This window comes from Ambystoma mexicanum, chromosome 10 (genome assembly GCF_040938575.1).
Source record: "Ambystoma mexicanum isolate Mex_15411 chromosome 10, UKY_AmexF1_1, whole genome shotgun sequence".
Lineage (NCBI taxonomy): Eukaryota > Metazoa > Chordata > Amphibia > Caudata > Ambystomatidae > Ambystoma > Ambystoma mexicanum.
In genome coordinates, this window is record NC_090932.1 from 1545867967 (window position 1) to 1545887334 (window position 19368).

Here is a 19368-nt window from a genome sequence, read left to right on the forward strand (position 1 = left end):
ACAGCATTTCACATTTGGAACCCAGAAAATCCTTAATTTGAAACCCAACATAGTATTTATTTTGACCTCCCACATTATTTGTGCACAAACAAAAAACAGACTATTACGTTATGACCGAAGGCAAAGACTCTATCACTTAGATTTGGAATATACACTTATTACTCCCCACCAGCACCCCCCAAAAAATCACGCCCGCTGCCTTTATGGCCAATACTATAGCCCGTTGAGGCCATGAGCTGCCAAAATGAAACACAAGGCTTACATAACAATAGAAACATACCACGCACTTTCCCTGGCCCCGCCCCTTTCTGTCAGTCCTTTTACCCAACCCCAACCGTAGACAGGAAGATCCGTCTCCTCTTGCCAATAGACAGGAAGCCACGCCCTTCATAGGTAGAAAACCACACCTCCGAGCAGGAAGCCTCACCTCAAAAACAGGAAATCGCTCCCGTAGACTAGGAAGCCACTCCCCTTTCTCCTATTTGTCAGGAAGACACGCCCTTATGAAGGCACGTCTTCTGCTTCATTGACAGAAAGGCCTGCCTCCACCTTTCGGAACCTCCCCCCAACCCCCCCCCAACCAAAAAAAACGAGCGATTCCCTATTGGTTTAGATGACATCTGGAAGCCCCGCCTCCTGTTCGCGTACGTTTGGCGTACCTTTGGGTTGCCAGGTGACGGGCCCCTGCGCCCTCTGACCTGCAGGCTCCGCCCTTCCCTTAGATACAGCGCGGGGAGCTGCGCGGCAGCCATCTTGCCGGAGCGATGAGCGGCTCCAACCCCAAGACGGTGCCTCTGGGACCGGCCAAAGACGAGAAGAAGAAACAAGGCGGTGGTGTTTTGAACCGACTTAAAGCCCGCCGCACCCCTGGTGGGGAGGGCGGCCCCGAGCACCGGCGCACAAACCCAGTCACCGAGCAGGAACTGCGGGCGCTGGACAACCTGAGGCCTGAGCATGTCCTCGGGCTGGGACGGGTGACAGAGAGTGAGTGTGGTGGTGCAGCTTAATTACCCCTAAACGTTGGTCAATCGTGAGAATTGTATGACAACGCTGGGAAAGTTAACTTACTGCGAGAGTGTCTTGGGACGGTCGATCATTAAAGGTTCACGTTTGAGAGGTATATGCTTTCGGGATGTGAAAGTCGCGGTGCCCAGTGCTGCGAGTACACTTGTGAGGTACCGGAATGGGGGAACCACGTTAGTAAATGCAGGTGATATGACACAGGGAGGCGCACAGTGCTCCCGTGCGACATTAATGTGGTGGCAGTGATGGGCTAATGTTTGCTATCCACCTGCTTGATAACTTTTTAGCCTCAACGCTTGACTTGAATGCATTCAAAGTTGCTCCCAAACCCTGCATGGTAAATGCTTCGGTTACTCATCTTGGAGTGCAGTTGCTTGATTCCGGATTAATTGGGTCCCCTTTCTAGTGAAGGGGAGCACTATCTTTGAAGGGGCTCCGATAGTGACGTTGCACCCGCTTTGACAGGCACGTTTTAAATATGACACGAGAATACTGCATGTTCTGCTTAGTACAAAAAGCTTTGTTTTACATCTACTTTTTCATGAGACGGGATGGCTTTGCATGGGGGGGCGTCCGTGAATAGTTTGCATTGTTTTGGAATTCCTTTAGAAAGGTTTGTGGTATATTTGACATCTTCAAATGTGATTGTTACATAGCTTGAGGGAGATCGCTTAATGTCATACAATGACTTTTCTACGTGTTGCAAATAGATTGCAATGGAAAGCACAACTGTTTTGGGGCCAGTGGTATGTGGTCTACTTGTTACTCGGCCATGAATACATACCCAGATGTTCATCGCGTCTCTTAAATGCTAGAACATGGAACAAAAAAGTGCTATTTTGGGATAACTATTAAACTGGGAGTATAAGAGTCAAGTGTACTCGCTTCGCGCTTCTCCCTTCCAATATCAATACATTGAGTACCGTTCAACTGGGCTAATACTTGTGAGAAGCTGGAGGAGTTCGGCATTAATACTGAGAATATTATCACCCCTTGGTCACGCCGCTTATGAGGGTGACAAACGGCTTGTGGGTGCCTGGTTATGGCCACGCCCAAACACCTCTTCATGGGAACTCTTTAAGCTCATTTTAATCAAGACTTGCCATCAATCTTTGCACTCAACTCCTCCAAGTGTTTTCTTAAAGCAGTCTTTTGAGAGTTGTAACCAAACTACTTATGTAAATGTCGTAACCACGTCTGCCTGCAGCCATTCGATTTGTTAGCACTGCGTGTCCTTCACTGAAGTCCTGTTAAAAATGAGCACTGGCAAAGCCAACCGCTTTGACTTGTGTACAGGTATTAGGGATTTACCAGGCACTGCTATTAGATTCCCAGGTACTCGCGCTGGCTAACATCCATGGGCTTTTCATAACTACGGCTGTGCCTTTGCCATGCCTACACAAATGCCCAAACCGTTGGCATTAACAGGGCTTATTATTTTGCTCTCCCTCCCTAGTTGACGTGAGATTGTTTTACTTGTTGGAATGTGCAGGTTTTTGGTGATCTCTATAGTCGGTGCATCGTTTTTTGGCTTTCTGTGTCTAAAAGACCAGCCAGTTAAATATGTAGCTATAGAAGTGTCCGTATTGTAAAGTGTCATTGCACCAGCCCGATTTTCAATTGCATTGTCTGCACCAGGTGGGGAGAAGACCGTCACACCTGAACAGTTTAATCAGTGCTCCAGATTTTGAGGTGGGAGTATTTTACTCCCCGTTTCTAAACTGAGATTAGATGGGATTTTAAGAGTAACAATGATTTTTCTCCTTTGCGAGAGTAAAATGATTGTGACGTCCAGCAGATGTGCAAAAACTGTATGGAAATCGTTAGCATGTAGCAGCTTTCAGCATTATGATATAATACACCGTTCATTATTTCTCCGCCTGGCCATTTGATCTCTTCTGTTTATATTTTAATGTTGGAAACACAAAAACCTAGCCAATTGCATAGTAAAGCAAACCTGAATTGTATTGTGCGTTTTGAGATTCAATAGCAGAATTATCTTTTGATGTTTAATTGTTCTTATTTCCTGGAACTATTACTACCTAATGGTATGCCAGTGTTATGAACCCAGGATACAAAATGAAGATGGGAACAGCATGATTCAGGGCCACCATGAGTACAAGATGCAAAGGAAGTCCAGCATGAGAGTTCAGAAAGGGTGAATCGATGAAGTCCGTACAAGTAAAAACCAGCATTGGCCACAAGACCGTGATGGTGAAACCTGAATGTATTGGGACTGACTCCTGTGTGCAGGAAAGGGGGGGGGGGCACAAGGGAATACGGGGGGACCAGAGAGGGTGGGTATGGCCTGTGGGGGGAGAGGATGTAAACACATGTTGGTGCATGCTTACCTGCTGTGTTAGCAGAGGGTCGGACCCTGGATCCTCCTACTCCAGGCAGGAGTTGCCCTTTTCTTTGACTGCCCTTCGCTTTGGACGCCTGGGCGAGAGACGCCCTTGATCTAAGAGTTAAGAGTAGGAAGGAAGAGGCAGGGCTAAAAAGGTGGGCAGGCTTAGGTCGGGTGACCTAGATCCACTTACACCTGCTCCCCAGCTGCTTTGGTCCTTCTTCTCCTCTATCTCTCTCACTACCTGTGGTGTTCCCCAGGGTTCAACCAATACCTGGCACCTCTCGCCCACCGCATTGCTGCTCTCTGCCCCAACTTCCAGTGCTTTGCGGATGTCACCCAGCTCACATTCCAGATCCTCTCTGCCGCCTCCTCTCCTTATCTGCCTGAATGCCAGCAAGACCGAGATCCTCCTCGTTGGCACTCCTTAACCCTCTTTCCCGCAACTCTCTGGCTGGCCACTCTCATTCTCTCCTCATATTTCCGACTGTTTCTAAGAAGTCAAACTACCAACTACACCTCCTCCTCTCCTCCAGGAACTCGCTGTATCTAGAGCTCTGGTTCTCTCTGGGCTTCACTACTGTAACATCCTCCTTTTTAAATCTCCATCCTCTGCAACTCCTCCAGAACAGGACTGCAAGATTGTGTATCCCCAGCACTGAAATCTCTCCATTGGCTCCCAGTAGCTGCAAGGATCAAGTTAAAACCCTTTGCATTGTCCAAGGGCCTTCTGGGGCCTGGGACTCCAAATATCTACAGCTTTCTCTTCAGAAGTATCTTCCTACTCGAGCTCTTCGCTCCTCCAACTCCTTGAGGGTCAGTCATTTTTTCCAATCAACGAGTTGGGGGCAGATCTCTCTTCAGCTGGTGCCTCCCTCTGGAACAGCCTCTCTGAAACTTGAGCAGAACCGTCACCTGTTCCGGAAGCAGCTCAAGACTTTCCTCTTTGCTTCTGCCTTTCCCTGCTGATTTCCTGTCTGATATTGCTCTCGTTTACTTGGCTACCCTCTGAACCACGGGCCTAGGTCCCTGCCCTCCCAGTTGCACACCCGCACTACGTCCTAGCAACCTTGCACCTGGGGCTGTATCTGCAACCCTACAACCCCCATCCCCAACCTGCACATGTCAAACGTTTTTCTGCACTTAACCCTGCACTGCCGCCTGCTGGCCGCACTTTTTTGATGTGATCGTATGTCTTGCACTTCACCACTCCCCTGCACTTGCGCAACCTCAAAATCACTGGGCCTATTAAGATCGTTGTTTTGTCCACCTTGTTCCCCTCCCCTACCTTGTCACGCCTTGGAACACTTGTGTATAGGCGTGCTATAAAGAGAATTTCATATCATGGCTTGCAATTACATCCATGTAGATAAAAATCAAAAGAAGCGTTCTGGTTTCTGTCAAGTAACCTGATGTTTGCACTGCCCCCTGATCTAAACCTGTGCATAAATGTACACAGGACAATAACAAAGCTGTTGTATTTACAAGATTTTCATGAGTATGAAGGCCCGGTACGATTTCACCAATACAGTGCCTTCCTTGAGGCTAGTTAACAGATTCCTGGTTTTTACCAGAATATTGTATACCATATTGGTTATTTAGCATGCCCCACATTATCTTAGTTGTATTGAGTTTTGTGATGGTATATTCTTACTTTGATACAAACTTGCATAAGTGTTAATTTGTAACATATATTTATATGCAGTATGTATGTGTTCAAAATACAGTAAATCGTATCTGTAAATGAGCTGTAAGAAAAAGCAAAAATGGAACCTGTGAGTTGTAGGGTGTATCAGTATGCATTTAACTTCTATGGATAACCTCTTGCTATATGCATTCATATTTTTATGAAGTTCTTGCCTTGTGCTTCACGTGCAATAGATAACCCAGTGCCGGTATTGTATACTTTTTTTATTTTTTACATTTGTATAGCGCACTGCAGCCCACAGGCATTCAGGCGCTTTTACAGGAGGTGTGCATAATCAAGATTGCGGTTACAGACTGTAGTTGCTTAGTTACAGAGAGGAAATATAGATGGTGAAGATTACAGTTACAATGTGGTTACTTGGTTACAAAGTGGAGGATAAGGGGTGCACATATGCAAAAAATACAAGACAGGTGAGGTTCAGTGAGACTGATGTGAACCGATCAAACAAATAGCCTGGTTTTGATGGCTTTGCGGAAGGCTATGTGAGGGTCAATGCTCCTGAGGTGCGTAGGTAGGGCGTCCCAGTGTGTGGCAGCCATGGCTGGGAAGCTGGACCCGCCTGCACGCACTCTACCATGCCCAAAACCCGTAATCTGGTTAGTGTAGGCCAGTCTGGATGGCCTAGAGAGGGTAGGCGTGGATATGCGTTGAGCCAAGTAGGGGGGAGCAAGATCATGGAGGCATTTGTGCGTGAGGGAGAGGATTTTGAAGATGATTCTCTCCTTCACGGGTAGCCAATGGACCTGTCTTCTAAGGTCGGAAATGTGGTCTTTTTTTGGGAATCCTGTGGCAGCCCTGTGGGCGTTGTTCTGACCTAGTTGGAGTTTGGCAATGTTTTTGCCAAAGAGAGCGTTACATTAATCCAATCTTGAACCAATCGTAGCGCTAGCAATGGTAAGGCAGTTCTATGAGGTTAAGAAAGGTCTTGCTGCATTGAGCAATTTGGAGTAGTATGCAGAAGAGGAGGCAATGGCATTGACCTGCTTGTTGATATTGAGATTGGAGTCGAGGTAGACTCCCAATGTCTTAACTGATTGGGATACTGCGATAGAGATTATTGTCATTAGTGAAGGAGCAGTAGTTTTTGTGCAGGTTACCCAGAATGGTTGGTGAACTAATGAGTAGAAGCTCTGTTTTCTCTGTTAAGGCACAACCAATTTTTCTACCATCCAGGCTTGGATGGTGCAGTAAATGGAGTTAAAGGTAGTCCTGTCTACCTCCTAGTCACCTGTGAGCGGGATAAGCACCTGGGTGTCATCAGCATAGTTGGTGTATGAGATGCGCAGAGAATAGAGGATGTTGAAGAGAGGCCTCGTAAAGAGGTTAGAGTGTGGGAGCAATGCAAGAGCTCTGAGGCACACCACATTTGATGTGACTGGGAGTGGCAGAGGCTGAGTCAGAAAAGACTTTCATAGCCCTTTCCTGAAGAAATGAAGTGATCCATGCACAGGCTTGGTGGGAGAAGTTAGCTGCAATGGAAAGGTGGTGGCACAGTGTGTTGTGGTCCACGAGATCAAACGCGGCCGAAAGATCGAGGAGCGCAGGTTTGCCGGCGTCTCTGATGTCATCCATTTGGTTTTTTTAGGTCAAGGACGGCCGTTTTGGTCCCGTGTCGTGGTCTAAAGCCAGACTGTCGAAGGCCAAGAAGACGGTGGTCCTCAAGGAATTTTTGGACTTGCAGGTAGGCTGCTTTGTCCAGTATTTTCAGCAGGAACGGGACAGTGGTGATGGGTCTGTAGTTCCCCGGTACCAAAGGGTCAAGGGAGGGTTTCTTGAGGAGGGAAGTACCCATGCTTCCTTGAGGTCAGATGAGACATGTCCAGACTGGAAGGAATGATGAGTGTGTGGCCGCAGTCTTGATGAGCCTAGCAGGACAAGCGTCTCCCTTGCAGTTAGGTTTGATGGTTTTTAGGAGAGAGATGACTTCTGATTCGGTCATGTCATATCCTTGAAGTTGAATACTGGGGATGAGTTACTTTTAGATGCATTGTTGTGGATACTGTTCTGATTTGCAATTTGGAGAGTTAAGGCTTTTTGGTGAGCTAGGATCTTGGTTTGCAGGGTGTTTAGTTTGTCAAGCATGGCTAATTGGATATTGTTGCACCAGTTTTCGTCCTTGATGAGAGTGGGTTTAGGTGTGGAGGGAGATTCCAGCTCCCGGTGGATGGCGAAAATTTCTTTGGTGCCTGATTTTGCATTAGCTATTCTAGTGTTGGAAAGAGTTAGCTTTAGCTTGGATAATGCTTAATTTATAATCTTTGGAGATAGCCTTGAAGGCTAGTTTGGTTGCATCATTAGGTTTGGATTTCCAAACTGCAAGGGCAGCTCGCTTTTTTGCACGTATATGGCAGAGTTCCTGAGTGAACCATTCGTTGGTGTGCCTTATTTTTTTTTTTTTGTTTTTATTTAGGGTGGGGGGGCGCAATAGTCAACAGCTTGGGTGATGACTTGTTTGTGCTGGCCAAGGTTTCAGGGTCCTTTGAGAAGGGGGCCTGGAGTGCAGGCACCTTGAGGAGGGGAGTATGTTTTTCTGCAGTGAGTTGGCGTGAATTTCTCGATAGTGCTGGTGGGAGCGGGAGGGTGCGCTTGGGTGGCCCTTTAGGCGTCTAGGTCAAATTGAATATAATGGTGATCCGACCATGGGATGGGAGAATTTTCTGTGATAAGCACTGAACAGTTGTGTTGGGAGACCCAATCTAGTGAGTGCCCTTTTGAGTGAGTCATACTGGAAATTGTTTGCGAAAACCCTAGAGTAGATAAGGCTTTGTTCAAGGTGGCCGCCTGGACGTCATTAGGATCGTTGAGGCCTAAGTTGAGGTCACCTGTGAGAAGGTCTTAAGTCTTTTTCAAAGAGAGAATTCAGAGATTGGGTAAGGGGGTTAATAGACGATGTGAAGAGACACGGTGAAGTTGGCAGATTTTTAAAGGAAGGTAGTCACAGCTATGGCAAAGGTCACCTTCAATCCTCCTAATAGAAGGGTTTCTTTAGCGATGAGTGCTACCTCACCGTCCCTGGAGAGGGTGCGGTCTTGCCTGTAGATGGTGTACCCGTCCGGAATGGCAAGTGAGAGGGCTGGGCCAGATGTTTCATTCAGCCAAGTTTCTGCAATGATGAGGTCAGTTTTGTTCTTAATGAGATCATTGACATCTAAGGCATGAGCTGGGACAGACCGTGCATTGACCAGACCACATTCGGGTTGGTGGTGGGTATAGTATACGGTATTGTATATCTCACTAGAGTATGTTATTACCCTCATGATCTCTCTGTACTTGCACGTTCTGAATGCTCACAAGGCCTAGTATGACCGCCTCTTTCATTGTTCTTTCTTTCCTTCTCTTGTTCCCTACCCATTGCCCTTTGGACGCTTTGAAACACAATTTAGACGTATAAGCGCCTTACAAATGCTCAATAAATAAAATGGAAGAGTTGTACATGACCTGGAGGGTAGTGAATCGGATTGGGCTAACACTTAATTACATGTTAATGAATCAAACTATAAAGGGTCTAATCTCTGGCACACACCCAGTAGGGCCCCTTGGCACAACAGTAGAACTAAAATCTAAGCATGATAGTATTGGAATATCTAGATGCTGATAAACGAATAACTGTACCATTACAACAAATAAGGAACCACATGGCAGGAGCATCGTGGGTAGTGGCAGGATAATTCAGCCATTTACACATGGAAGAACAAGATTAAGGGTCGTGTAGGTGCACTTCACTGCTTAATACTCCCTAGTGGCTTGTTTACAGATCAAATTCTTTGATGTACAGTATTTTGAACACACGACTGCAGTTATTCAGATAGGATTTTGGCGGGAGAGTATCACTTCCAATTTCTAAAATTGGAGAGTAAATCCAATTCCAAGAGTGAACATAAATTTCCTCCTTCGCAAGAGTAAAAGTGTCTGACAACTATCCAATTTGTATATAAAATTAAAACTGTTTGAAAACATTAGTGTGAAAAAACGTACAAAGCATACTGCCCAGATTCATCTCTATTATTCTTGTTCACCAAGTCAGAACTACAGATGCCAGCTAGTTAAATCATAAATCGTGTCCCTCGCTCTACCAGCATCACTTCTCTTCCTCTTGGGCCAACTGTTGGTGCCTAGCATTACCTGCTTGACACACTGTTTTTGCTCCATCTCTCCTTCCCTTTTCTACTCAGTTCCCCTGCCTCTAACTTTCTGATGCTCTGCCTCTTACCCTTACGTGTTGCTATGCCACATTTTTTTGCTCTGCCTCTCTGCATTCTATTATTGCTGTTTCCCTCCTTTCCCTCCTTTCTCTTGTGTATCAGGTGATATAACTGCTCTTCCTCTTATGTCATTACTCTGGCTATATCTGTTTTTTCATTTTCTCTTTTGATTATATTTCTTGCACTGCCTCTAATGATATATATATATATATATATGTATGTATGTATATGTATATGTATATATATATATATAGTATTTATAACGTGCCTATACGCAAGTGTTTCAAGGTGAGGGGAACAGAGGGAAGACTGACGACGATCTTACTAGGCCAGGTGACATTGAGGTCGTGCAAGTGCAGGGGAGGAGGCGGGGGAGTGCAGTACATATGATAAACAGTAAATAAATAAAAACAGAATAAGTGCGGCCACCTGGTGGCAGGTGAAGGGTAAGTGCAGACATCAGGTGTCGGTGCTCGAAGGGGCTGTAGGTATACAGAAGCGGCCCCAGAGTGCAAGTGTTGCAAGGGGAGGCAGTGCAGGTGTGCAGCTGGCGGGGAGGGGACCTGGGCCTGAGAACAGGGGATAGCCAGGTGACCAGTGCAGTTTCATCCAGGAGTTCTTCAGGGGACAGGAGGAATGTCTTGAGGTGCTTCCAGAGATGGTTCTGGCGCTCAATTTTCTGAGAGGCAGGGAGGCTGCTCTAGAGGGAGGCCCAGCCAGAGAAAGCTCTACTGCCAACCTGTTGCTTGGAGAAGACCCTGAGGGAGTTGGAGGCGGATGAGCGAAGAGTTTGCGGAGGAAAATAATTGGGATGAGAGAGTTGAAGGTATTGAGGCCCCAGGCGGCTTTGTGGACAATGTAGGGATTTCAATCCTGGAGAGATATGATGCCGGGACTTGAGGCCAAGGACAAGTCTCACAGGTCTGTTCTGGATAAGTTGCAGAGAGTCGAGGCAGGCAGATTTAGAAAGAGGCTGTTGCAGTTGTCCAGCCTAGAGAGAACAAGCTCTGGGGTCGGTGAACTTCTGGGGGAAGGAGAGGAAAGGAAGAATACCTCTGAGGAGGAGATTGTGGAGTCGAAGATGACCCCATGGTATTTCGCCTCACAGGTGGGAGCTGGAAGAGGGCCAAGGGAGGCCGGATAGAGAGTGACCAGAAAGGAGGGTGCAGGTGTGCCAATGAGGAAAATCTCAGTCTTACTGACATTAGGGCAGAGATTGACAGCACACCAGTCCTGGATAGCAGACAGTCGGAAATGAGAGAAGGGGAAGAGGTGGCTGAAGGGAGCCTGAAAATGAGCTGAGTATCAGCCGCATAGCACTGAAAGTTGGGACAGAGAGCGGCAATGCTGTGGGCAAGAAGTGCCAGGTATTGGTTGAACAGCCAGGGAGAGAGGTTAAACCCCTGGTGATCACCATAGGTAGAGATGGAGAGGAAGGACCCACGTTGGACCTGGGAGGGTTGATCGGGGAGGAAAGCAGTCAGCCAAGACAGGGCCAGGTCACTGATGCCCAGGTTATTACAGAGACAATTGAACATGATGGCATGGTTGACATGTCGAAGGCAGAAGAGAGATAAAGTAAGATGAGGACACAGGGCGGTGTTGGAATGAAGGTAGAAGAGCAGGTCTTCACAGATGTTCAGGAGAGCAGTTTCCGTTCTTCTTGCAGCTCTGAAGCCAGATCATGGAGGCAACCAACAGATTCAGTGTAAAGACTAAGCTGGGAGATGGCCTGCTTTTCCTCCTGGAGTTTTCCCAGGAAAAGAGTGATGGAGATTGGGCGATAGTTAGCCGCGCAGGAAGGGTTGGCGGAGGGTTTCTTAAAAGGGTGCACAAGGGAGTGCTTCTGGGGGGATGAGGGGAGTGAAGACTCCAGTGGCGAAGGAGTGGTTGCACCGTAAGCCAGAGCAGGAGCCATGGTGTCCATGTGGTCCTTGGTTTTAGAGGAACGGGGGAGAACCTATTTTGAGGAGACTTTCATAGGTCGGGCTTGTGTAGAAACCTGGTCTGGGAGAACGGGGAAAGGCAACGGAGGGAGGAGAGGTGGCCTAAGGGCCAGAAGAACGAAGTGGAGGGGGAGAGAAAGAGAGGCTAGGATGTCCTGAGTTTTTTAGATGAAATGAGAAGCCAGAGCCGTGCAGCGGCTTTACGAGGGACAGAGGTAGAGACTGCAGCAGGATTGGCCAGTTCATTGCAGATTTGAGAGTTCGTCTGAGTTGTTGGGTGCCGCAGAGATGCATGGTTGGGTGCTTAGTGCGGCTAGAGCCGGTTGTTGCTTTTGGAACAGGCGGCAGGCCAGTTTGTCACAGGATGTACTGGAAGCACACTTTCCCCTCAGCCACCCTGCACTTAGGGTGACCAGGTCTTGAGTCGTACCAGGTGGTGTTGGCTTTGGGCTTCAAGCAGATCCTCATGACGGGCAAGATCAAGCATAGAAATGGCTGTGTCAGGGTGTGAGTCAGCCAAAGAGTGAGGGCAGGTGAGAAAGTGGCGGCGAAGGCCACAACTTACACACGCTTCATGGATCGGATAACCGAGAAGGTGGGCGGCAGTGCTGGAGGTGTCTTGGCCTGAGGGGTAGAGCAGGGGAGCTGGGAGGAAAGGAGAAAGTGGTCACTCCAGGAGAGAGGAGTGGTGAGAGGGATGGAAAGGGGAAGGTCGGAAGAGATCAGAACATCCATCATGTGCCATGAGTGAGTCGGGCCGCGGTGGAGACTAGAGTGAGTCGCAGAGGTCACCAAAGGAGGAAGGACAGGAAGCGTCTAGGAAGGAGGAGTTGCAGTCGAGACCAGGAGGGAAGAGGAGAGGTCCGCCCACTCGGAGGAAGGAGATCTGACCAGGTGGCCTATGGATGGTAGCCACAGTAAGGGAGTGGAGAAGGTTGCCGTCCTTGAAAGACTTCCGGGGAGGGGTACAAATCAAATGTACGCCCTGCAGAGATGTAGAAGAGAACCAAGGTGTTGCAGAAGAGGGCAAGGTAGCCAAGGAGGAGACTAAAGGGGGAGGTAAGGCAGCTGGGGGAAGAGAGGAGACGGCAGGAGAGGAAAGGAAATTGAGGTGCAGGAAGCGTCCATCATAAGGTTGCCCTGAGGGCCTTGGACCAAGACGTTACCATTAAGGTAAACATTAATGATCTTAGAGGAGTGAAAGGGGGCCAGGAGGGCCTCCCACTGGGTGCCACCATTAATTGAAGAAGATAACGGAGAAAGCACAGACCATATGAGTGTCCATAGGTCTGGCGAGGGCTTGCCTAGAGGAGGGGCTGGTATGGCTGTTGGCGATGGGGAGGCCTGGGTTGGAGACCAGGAAGACCTTTTTAAACTTCTTCCTACCAGATTAGTGAGGAGAGCAGGATAGTCCACAGAGAAGCCGTTAGAAAAGACAGGTGAAACAGAGCACCGTAGAGTAGGTAGGGAGAGGAGAGAAGTGGGAAGGGTGGGGATAACACTTGGAAATGATACAGGGAGGGGCGCAGGCAGACTAGACTGGTGAGACAATTGGACTAGACGATAGCTCAGATAATGGTAGAAAAGTTAGCTAGATGAATGCTTTGCTGAGAAGGCAAAACCACAGAACGGCACTACTTTCACCATGTAATTTTAAATACCAGAGAAACACACCCTGAGAGTCATGTATAGTGGGGAAAAGGTCTAGGTTTCACATTGAAATGCCAGAGAAAAACAAGAAAAAGAGCACACGTCTGTGAAGCCATGTGGCCGGTTTTATGGGGCATGAAGGCTCTATGCCTGACCCGTGCCACTCCTACCTTACTTACTCGCTGCTGGTTGATGGCTGGCCTCTGGCTTCCCCTGCTGACACCTGCAGACACTAGCTGGAGCCGCCTTTTCCTTGGGGCCCTCAGCCGCAGGGGCTGCCCTGTGGGGGGTACGTTAAGGGCGGACTGAGAAGGGGAATACGTAAGGGAAGGGAAAACAGTGCAGCACGAGGGGCCTCAAATAATGAATAAGGCGCCAGATAAGGCCCAGGAGGTTCTAGCAAGCACATAACCACTTGCCTGGGCAAGCCCGGGTAAAGAGCCGCACACATGCAATTCTGGCGACTAGGCCAGGCAGGGGAGAGAGGCACACCAATCCCTGGAGGAGGGCGGGCTGGGAACAGGGAGGGAAATTGTTATTGCCTGCCCTTCTGTAGTCTGAATTTTCTATTTGCAGCTCTGCCCATCTGCTGTTCTATTTTACTGTCTCTATACATCTTTTGCTGTTCTTCAATTCCTCACTCCTGTTGTGTCCTATTATTTACCTCGGTTTCCCTTCTCACTTTATCTTATGTAGCTCATTGGTCATCTCTTACTGTTGCTTGAATTCCTCTTTTGGATTAATACATTCTGTTCTTTCAGACCCGCCACTTTGTTTTCCTGTATTGCTTAGGTTCAGAGTTGCTCTTCCTCTCCTTTTTGTCTTTGGACAAAGCACCAATAAATATCCCAAAAGCTAAACATGCCTTCTCCATTTACAAATTTAGTGCAGCTTTACCATTGGGTGCTCCTTTTTTTATTTTATTTTGTAATTTTTTTTTAGATGTGTGCAAACCTTCTTTTGGCCAGCAGGCTGAGAATTGTAGATTGTAGGCTTGTCTTACCCAATGCAGCACCTGATGAAATGCAGATGTTTTACCAGCACTGTCTGCTGGTATTACAAGTATAAGAGCCCAGATGAGGTGTTTTGAGCTATTACAAGTATAGCAGCCCTTATGTGCTTGTTTGAACCATTACAGGTATAGCACCCCTGATGAATAATCACTGATCATTTAGTAGTCCTTTTGATAAGTCAAAAGCTGTTGTCGCTGTTACAATTGAATGTTACCTGCATCTTAAACACATACCCTGCATACACATGAACCCACCTATCAACAGGACTTGAACTAACGTGTTACACAATGATCTCTACAGCTGGGTTATTGACCCACTGAGCTAACTTTCTCAACCGGCTGTTGACCCGGAAAGGCACACAAGGTTAGGGCACTGGGAGTTCCATGTGAGGCTTGCCTGACACATGGCTTGTCAAAAGCTCTCTGCCTCTTTGGCGTATACTACATGAGTTAGTTGAGTCATAACGAGCCTTTGAAATAGTTTTGGCAATGGGACTCGGTAATCCGACATGGGAGAAACGGAGGTTTTTAATGTGCAAGACTGAGTAGGAGGGATTGAAGCATGACGGCAGTGCCGTCTTCTCGCACTGTTCACTAGTGTGCACCACACCAGCTCGGGAGGATGGTGCGAAGGATCTATGTGAAAATGCCAAATGTCCTATTGTGAGGTTGAAAATCTTGCATATGAAACATACATTTCTCTGTATTTTGAATGCCGCCCCCCCTTTTTTTGCCGGTTGACGAAATGTTCTCCATGTAAGGTTTTCTACCTTTCTGTAATGGGATTTGATATTTTGTAGTTTTCCTGGTGGGAAGAGCTGCTCACACTGTTATTGCTCAGTACTTTAGCTCACTGCAGAAAATGCCAACACATGTTCATGCTTTGTCATTACAGCAGCTCTGTTAAGAAATTCAGGTACTGTCCCAAAATATAGCAGTACTGCTAAGAAATGTGGGCATTATGCAATTGGGTATTGTGCCATGACATGCTTACAGCAGCTGTATTCGGCTACTTTGCCTGAATATACAGCAGTACTGTTGAGTGGTAATGGTATAAACTGTGCCAATGAAAATATATACTGCAATGCTTCTACCTGCATCCATTAAACTTGGTTGTGCTGGGTGGGCGGTCAAAGTCCAGACCCCATACCCAGCTATTCCTTGCTCTCGAAGACAACAGTGCTTTTTCATGCATGTGCATGCACGCAAGCACATGCACTCTTAAGACCTAAAAAAAAAACATATTCGTATAGAATACCAAAAGCTTTTCCATCGCACAAATAACACTGCTTGATGGGAGGCTCTACTGAAACTTTGCATTTAATGGCTTGGGGTTCTTGATGTCAATCTACCCATGCTGCTGCAACTGCGCTGACTCTATTAAAGCCGAGGAAAATGATGCAAAAATGCAGCCCTAGTTTAGGACAATTTTCATTTTACACAATACATGTGTTCTTAAAGTAATGTGAAAAGCATATTCATGATTCGAAATGCTTTAACACTGTATCCCACATAATGCAGGCAGTTGAACAAAGTGAACAAAACACAAAATCCCTTCTACATTACTCATATTGTCAACAGAGGAGATTGTTTGAAAAAATAAACTGAGCAGGACTCGTCCCAGTTGCTTCATTCAAGGAACTCTGTGGATTTCTAAAGTAAATGGTGGATTTGTAAGCTGGTGTTGGCCAGTCTGTCACTAGTGAACTATCATGATTTATGAGGGTGCTGCTATAAATAGCCTGTGTAAGCTGTACTCGAGGAATAATTAAAAGGGCCGTATTGACAAGATTTCTGTGCGTAAAAAGGCCCATTACGCACCTGAGCTGGAGGGCTGCATGGCTGTATACAAATGTGACTTGCATAACAGTGTTAAATTGTATCCCAGTAAGAATATACGATCACAAAACCCCCTGCTAGCTCAATGTAATAGAAAGGTAATGTGGACTTTGCTAGAGGACCAATATGTTATCTTATATTCTGGTAAAAACAGGGAATCTGTTAACTAGCCTCGAGGAAGCAATTGGATTGGCAAAAAAAGGACATGCGCCAAAAGGTTATTGTTGGCTGAGAAAAGTTGTACATAAATTTAGGATTTTGATCTCTTTATGAAATCTGCACAGATTTGAATCATGTACAAAGCCAGCGCCGCGGCCTATACTGCTGCATTTATAGCAGCCAAACAACTTCTGTGGTGCAGTTTTCAGTAGTTAAGTCATTGTCCTCTTCAGCTGAATGTTTTCCTACTGTCAGACCAACTCGGGAGCTTTGTGATTCTTTATCCAAGTTTTTCATTAGTGAAATTGAGATTATTTGGCCTAATATCTCCATGAACATGGTACCAGCTGCTAGTGTTTCATTCCCCAGCTCTACTTCTCATGACACGGCTATGAACACTATGCAATCTGGCTTGTCTTGCTTCCCCCCCCCTTTATCTCTGAAGAGTCGGTTTTTAGGGCCCTTCAGCAGAACGAGTGCACCCTCTGATGTAGTGCCACTGAGTCCTGAAGGAGATATCCCCTGAACTCTTGGGGTGATTACTGAGGCTATTAATACCTCCTGTCAAACAGGATTTATTCCACCTGAGTTAAAGGCTGCTAAGGCAATTCCACTCTTGAAAAAACCCTCATTGGATTCCTCTGTACCTGCTAATTTCTGACTTATTTCTCTTCCTTCTCTGATGAAACTCTTGGAATCACTGGTGTCCCTTCTTTTGTCTTCTTTCCTTGAAACATCCAACTGTCTTGACCCAGACCAGTCTGGTTTCCGGCCAGGCAGAGATACCAATAGCGTCCTGGTCTCTGTCCAGGACCACATGGGCAGGCTGGTCGATGCAGGGGATGTTGGAGCCTTGATACTATTAGATCTCTGTGGCCTTCGCCTGGCCCAAGTTGGTATCTCTGGCCCAGTTCCAGCCTGGTTTTCCTCTTTTCTCAAGGACAGACCTCGACTCTTTTGCTTTCTCCTTTTCTTTCTAAACCTTCCTATCTCACGTGTGGTGTACCCCAGGGTTCCGCCTTGTCACCTATTCTCTTTTAATATATACATCTGGGCCTTAGTGTGCCTCATCCGCTCCTTCGGCGTCGGGTGCTAGTCGTATACGACATCCTGATCAAGTTAGATCTTGATCGGACTGAGGTGTCCTTGTGCCTACTTCAGTGCCTGACAGCTGTGGGGGAATGGATGGGCCTTAATTGACTAAAGCTGAATGGGGACAAGATGGAGGTGCTGGTGGTGGGTTCCCTTCCCAATCCTTCACTATGGATTACGACTTTCTGGCCCTCTTCACTTGGCTCTCTTGCTGTTCCTGCGATGAAAGTTAAACATTTGGGAGTTATCATGACGGCCACCTTATCAATGGACGCCCAGTGCCCATGCCAGTCTGGATTCTTCCATTTGAAAATGTGGAGAAGTCCTTGTTGAAGTGAGGTGAAGTACGTGCGGCTGTGCAGGGAGGTGGTTGTGCGGGTTTGTGTGAATACTATAGGCGGATTTCATCAGTAGTACTCTAGTGGTGCGAGTACATGTTGCACGAGGCGCCCCCCACGTACTGTGGTTGGGGATGGCTAGGTTAAGGATTCAGGTCCCTACTAACTAGGTATGCCTAGGTGCTTGCATTATGCAGATAGAGTGATACCATCTGCCTTGCGGCCACGGCCCCTGATATCCAGCCGGTTGGACTATTGTAATTCACTCTATCTTGCACAGCCCAGAGGGCTGATCCTGCGTCTGCAGCGTCTCCAGAACTTGGTGCCCATGTCTCCCCGGTTCTGCGTCGTCTGCACTGGTTACCGGTGGCCAACGCATTGATTTTAAGGCTCTCTGTATTGTGCACCTTGCTCTGCATGGACAGGGGGCAGAATATATGCACACTAAATTTTCCTGCTACCTTCCCAGGCGTTCCTTGAGATCCGAGTCGGCTGGCCTGTTGTGTGTTCCATCTTTCTGCCGTGTATGGCTTGGTGGACGTGCCTGTTCTATTGCAGCAGCACAGCTGTGGAACAGGCTGCCCGCTGAACTGAAAAATATCCATAACCATTTGGCTCTAAAAACGCACATTTTCTAATTATGATGGCTGCAGGGCTGTTGGTTTGTACTTGGGGTCTCTTTCTTCTCTCCAGAGCCATGATGCCCTCGGGCGAACATGCGCTATATAAGTAACCTTAACATAACATGTTGTGGTTGTAAATGCAGAAAGCTATAAACAGTAAAGTTGGTTTGAATGTCTACATTCTATTGTTTGTTTATATTTCTGCTACTCGTAGTTTTGATTTTATAAAAATAAAATTATTTCAATGGTTAATTTTGAACAGCTAATTTTAGAAGTAGTATGTTGTCTTATCCAAAAATGTGTCCAATAGTTCGTAGTGCCTTTTTCTTCTAGCTAATGGTGAGTAGTAATGGTACTCTAAATGCATTAATAACATTGTTTTGCCCAAATCCATGTAGTGGATGTAACAATTGAATATGAATTAATATTCACAAATCAATTCCACAGCAAAAAAAGTTTTGGGGCGAGAGACACAATTTGTATAGTTTTCATTGGAAAAAACAGGCACTGAGCACACAATTGTGGGGAGATATTTATATGTAGTCTGGCACTGAACGTAGCTCAAACTCCGGCCTTTTTTGGTCTCATTCTGACTTTGGTGGTTAAACTTGGCTCTAGGCAAAGCAAGCATGCATTTGGGCAGTGATGGCACCATTTGCTCTTGTCTAAAGCATCGTTTATTGGTAGCAGTCAATTATGTATAGTCTAAGGTAAAACCCCTTGAATTTGTTGCAAAATCTGTGAGGTTGACGGTACAATTTACCCAGCTGAGTAACCTTTTGAACATTTACGTGCTTCCCTTAAACTGTTTGTGCAGGGTGGTAGAGTGGAATCTGGAGTCTTCATTGGAGAAAGGGCTTGTGCGAGTGACTTCCCGTACATACTGTTCAACGTTTTTTAACTTACATTTTTCATTCTTCTAGATTATTTGTGCAAGCCGGAAGATAATATCTACAACATCGACTTCACCCGCTTCAAGATTCGTGATCTGGAAACTGGAACAGTACTTTTTGAGATTGCAAAACCTTCAACCTCAGGTGATGGTCATGGTGACTATGGAATGCGAGGCGGAAGTGGCTCCTGCATACGTTTTAAGTGCTGATTGTAATGTACCTGTTTTGCATTCTGTTGTTCAGGGTCACTGTGCATTTAACATGTTTCAAAGCGGCCTTCCTGTGCTGGCCGCAAAAACGGGTCCATTCTTGTCTCCTATTAGCGCTTAAGTAAAACGCGCGACTGTTTAAGCCATACTCCAATCACCCCCCTCCCACCCCCCCCCCACAAAGCAATTGTAAGTCATATTTAACGTTGGAAGCATTGCTCGGACTGAAATGTGGCTATGAAACGGCTGTTGGGCGGTGGGGGCTTTTTTTAGGAGTAGTTTGACGTGGGAGGTTTTATAGTTGGGTGGGAAGATACTTGAAGTCGG

At 46.7% G+C, this 19368-nt stretch overlaps 1 protein-coding gene across 2 annotated transcripts in view; it reads left to right on the plus strand.

Annotated features, from left to right (window-relative positions):
* The first annotated feature begins 313 nt into the window (after nt 1-313).
* The window catches only part of UNC119B (unc-119 lipid binding chaperone B), a 76632-nt gene continuing 57577 nt past the window's right edge, over nt 314-19368 (plus strand). For both annotated transcript variants that reach the window (XR_011276223.1, XM_069619779.1), the window contains exons 1-2: nt 314-984; nt 18863-18976. Coding sequence is in view for 1 of the 2 variants with exons in the window: in XM_069619779.1 (XP_069475880.1) it covers nt 765-984; nt 18863-18976 (334 nt within the window). In the remaining variant the exon portion in view is untranslated. The remainder of the gene's footprint in view (nt 985-18862; nt 18977-19368) is intronic.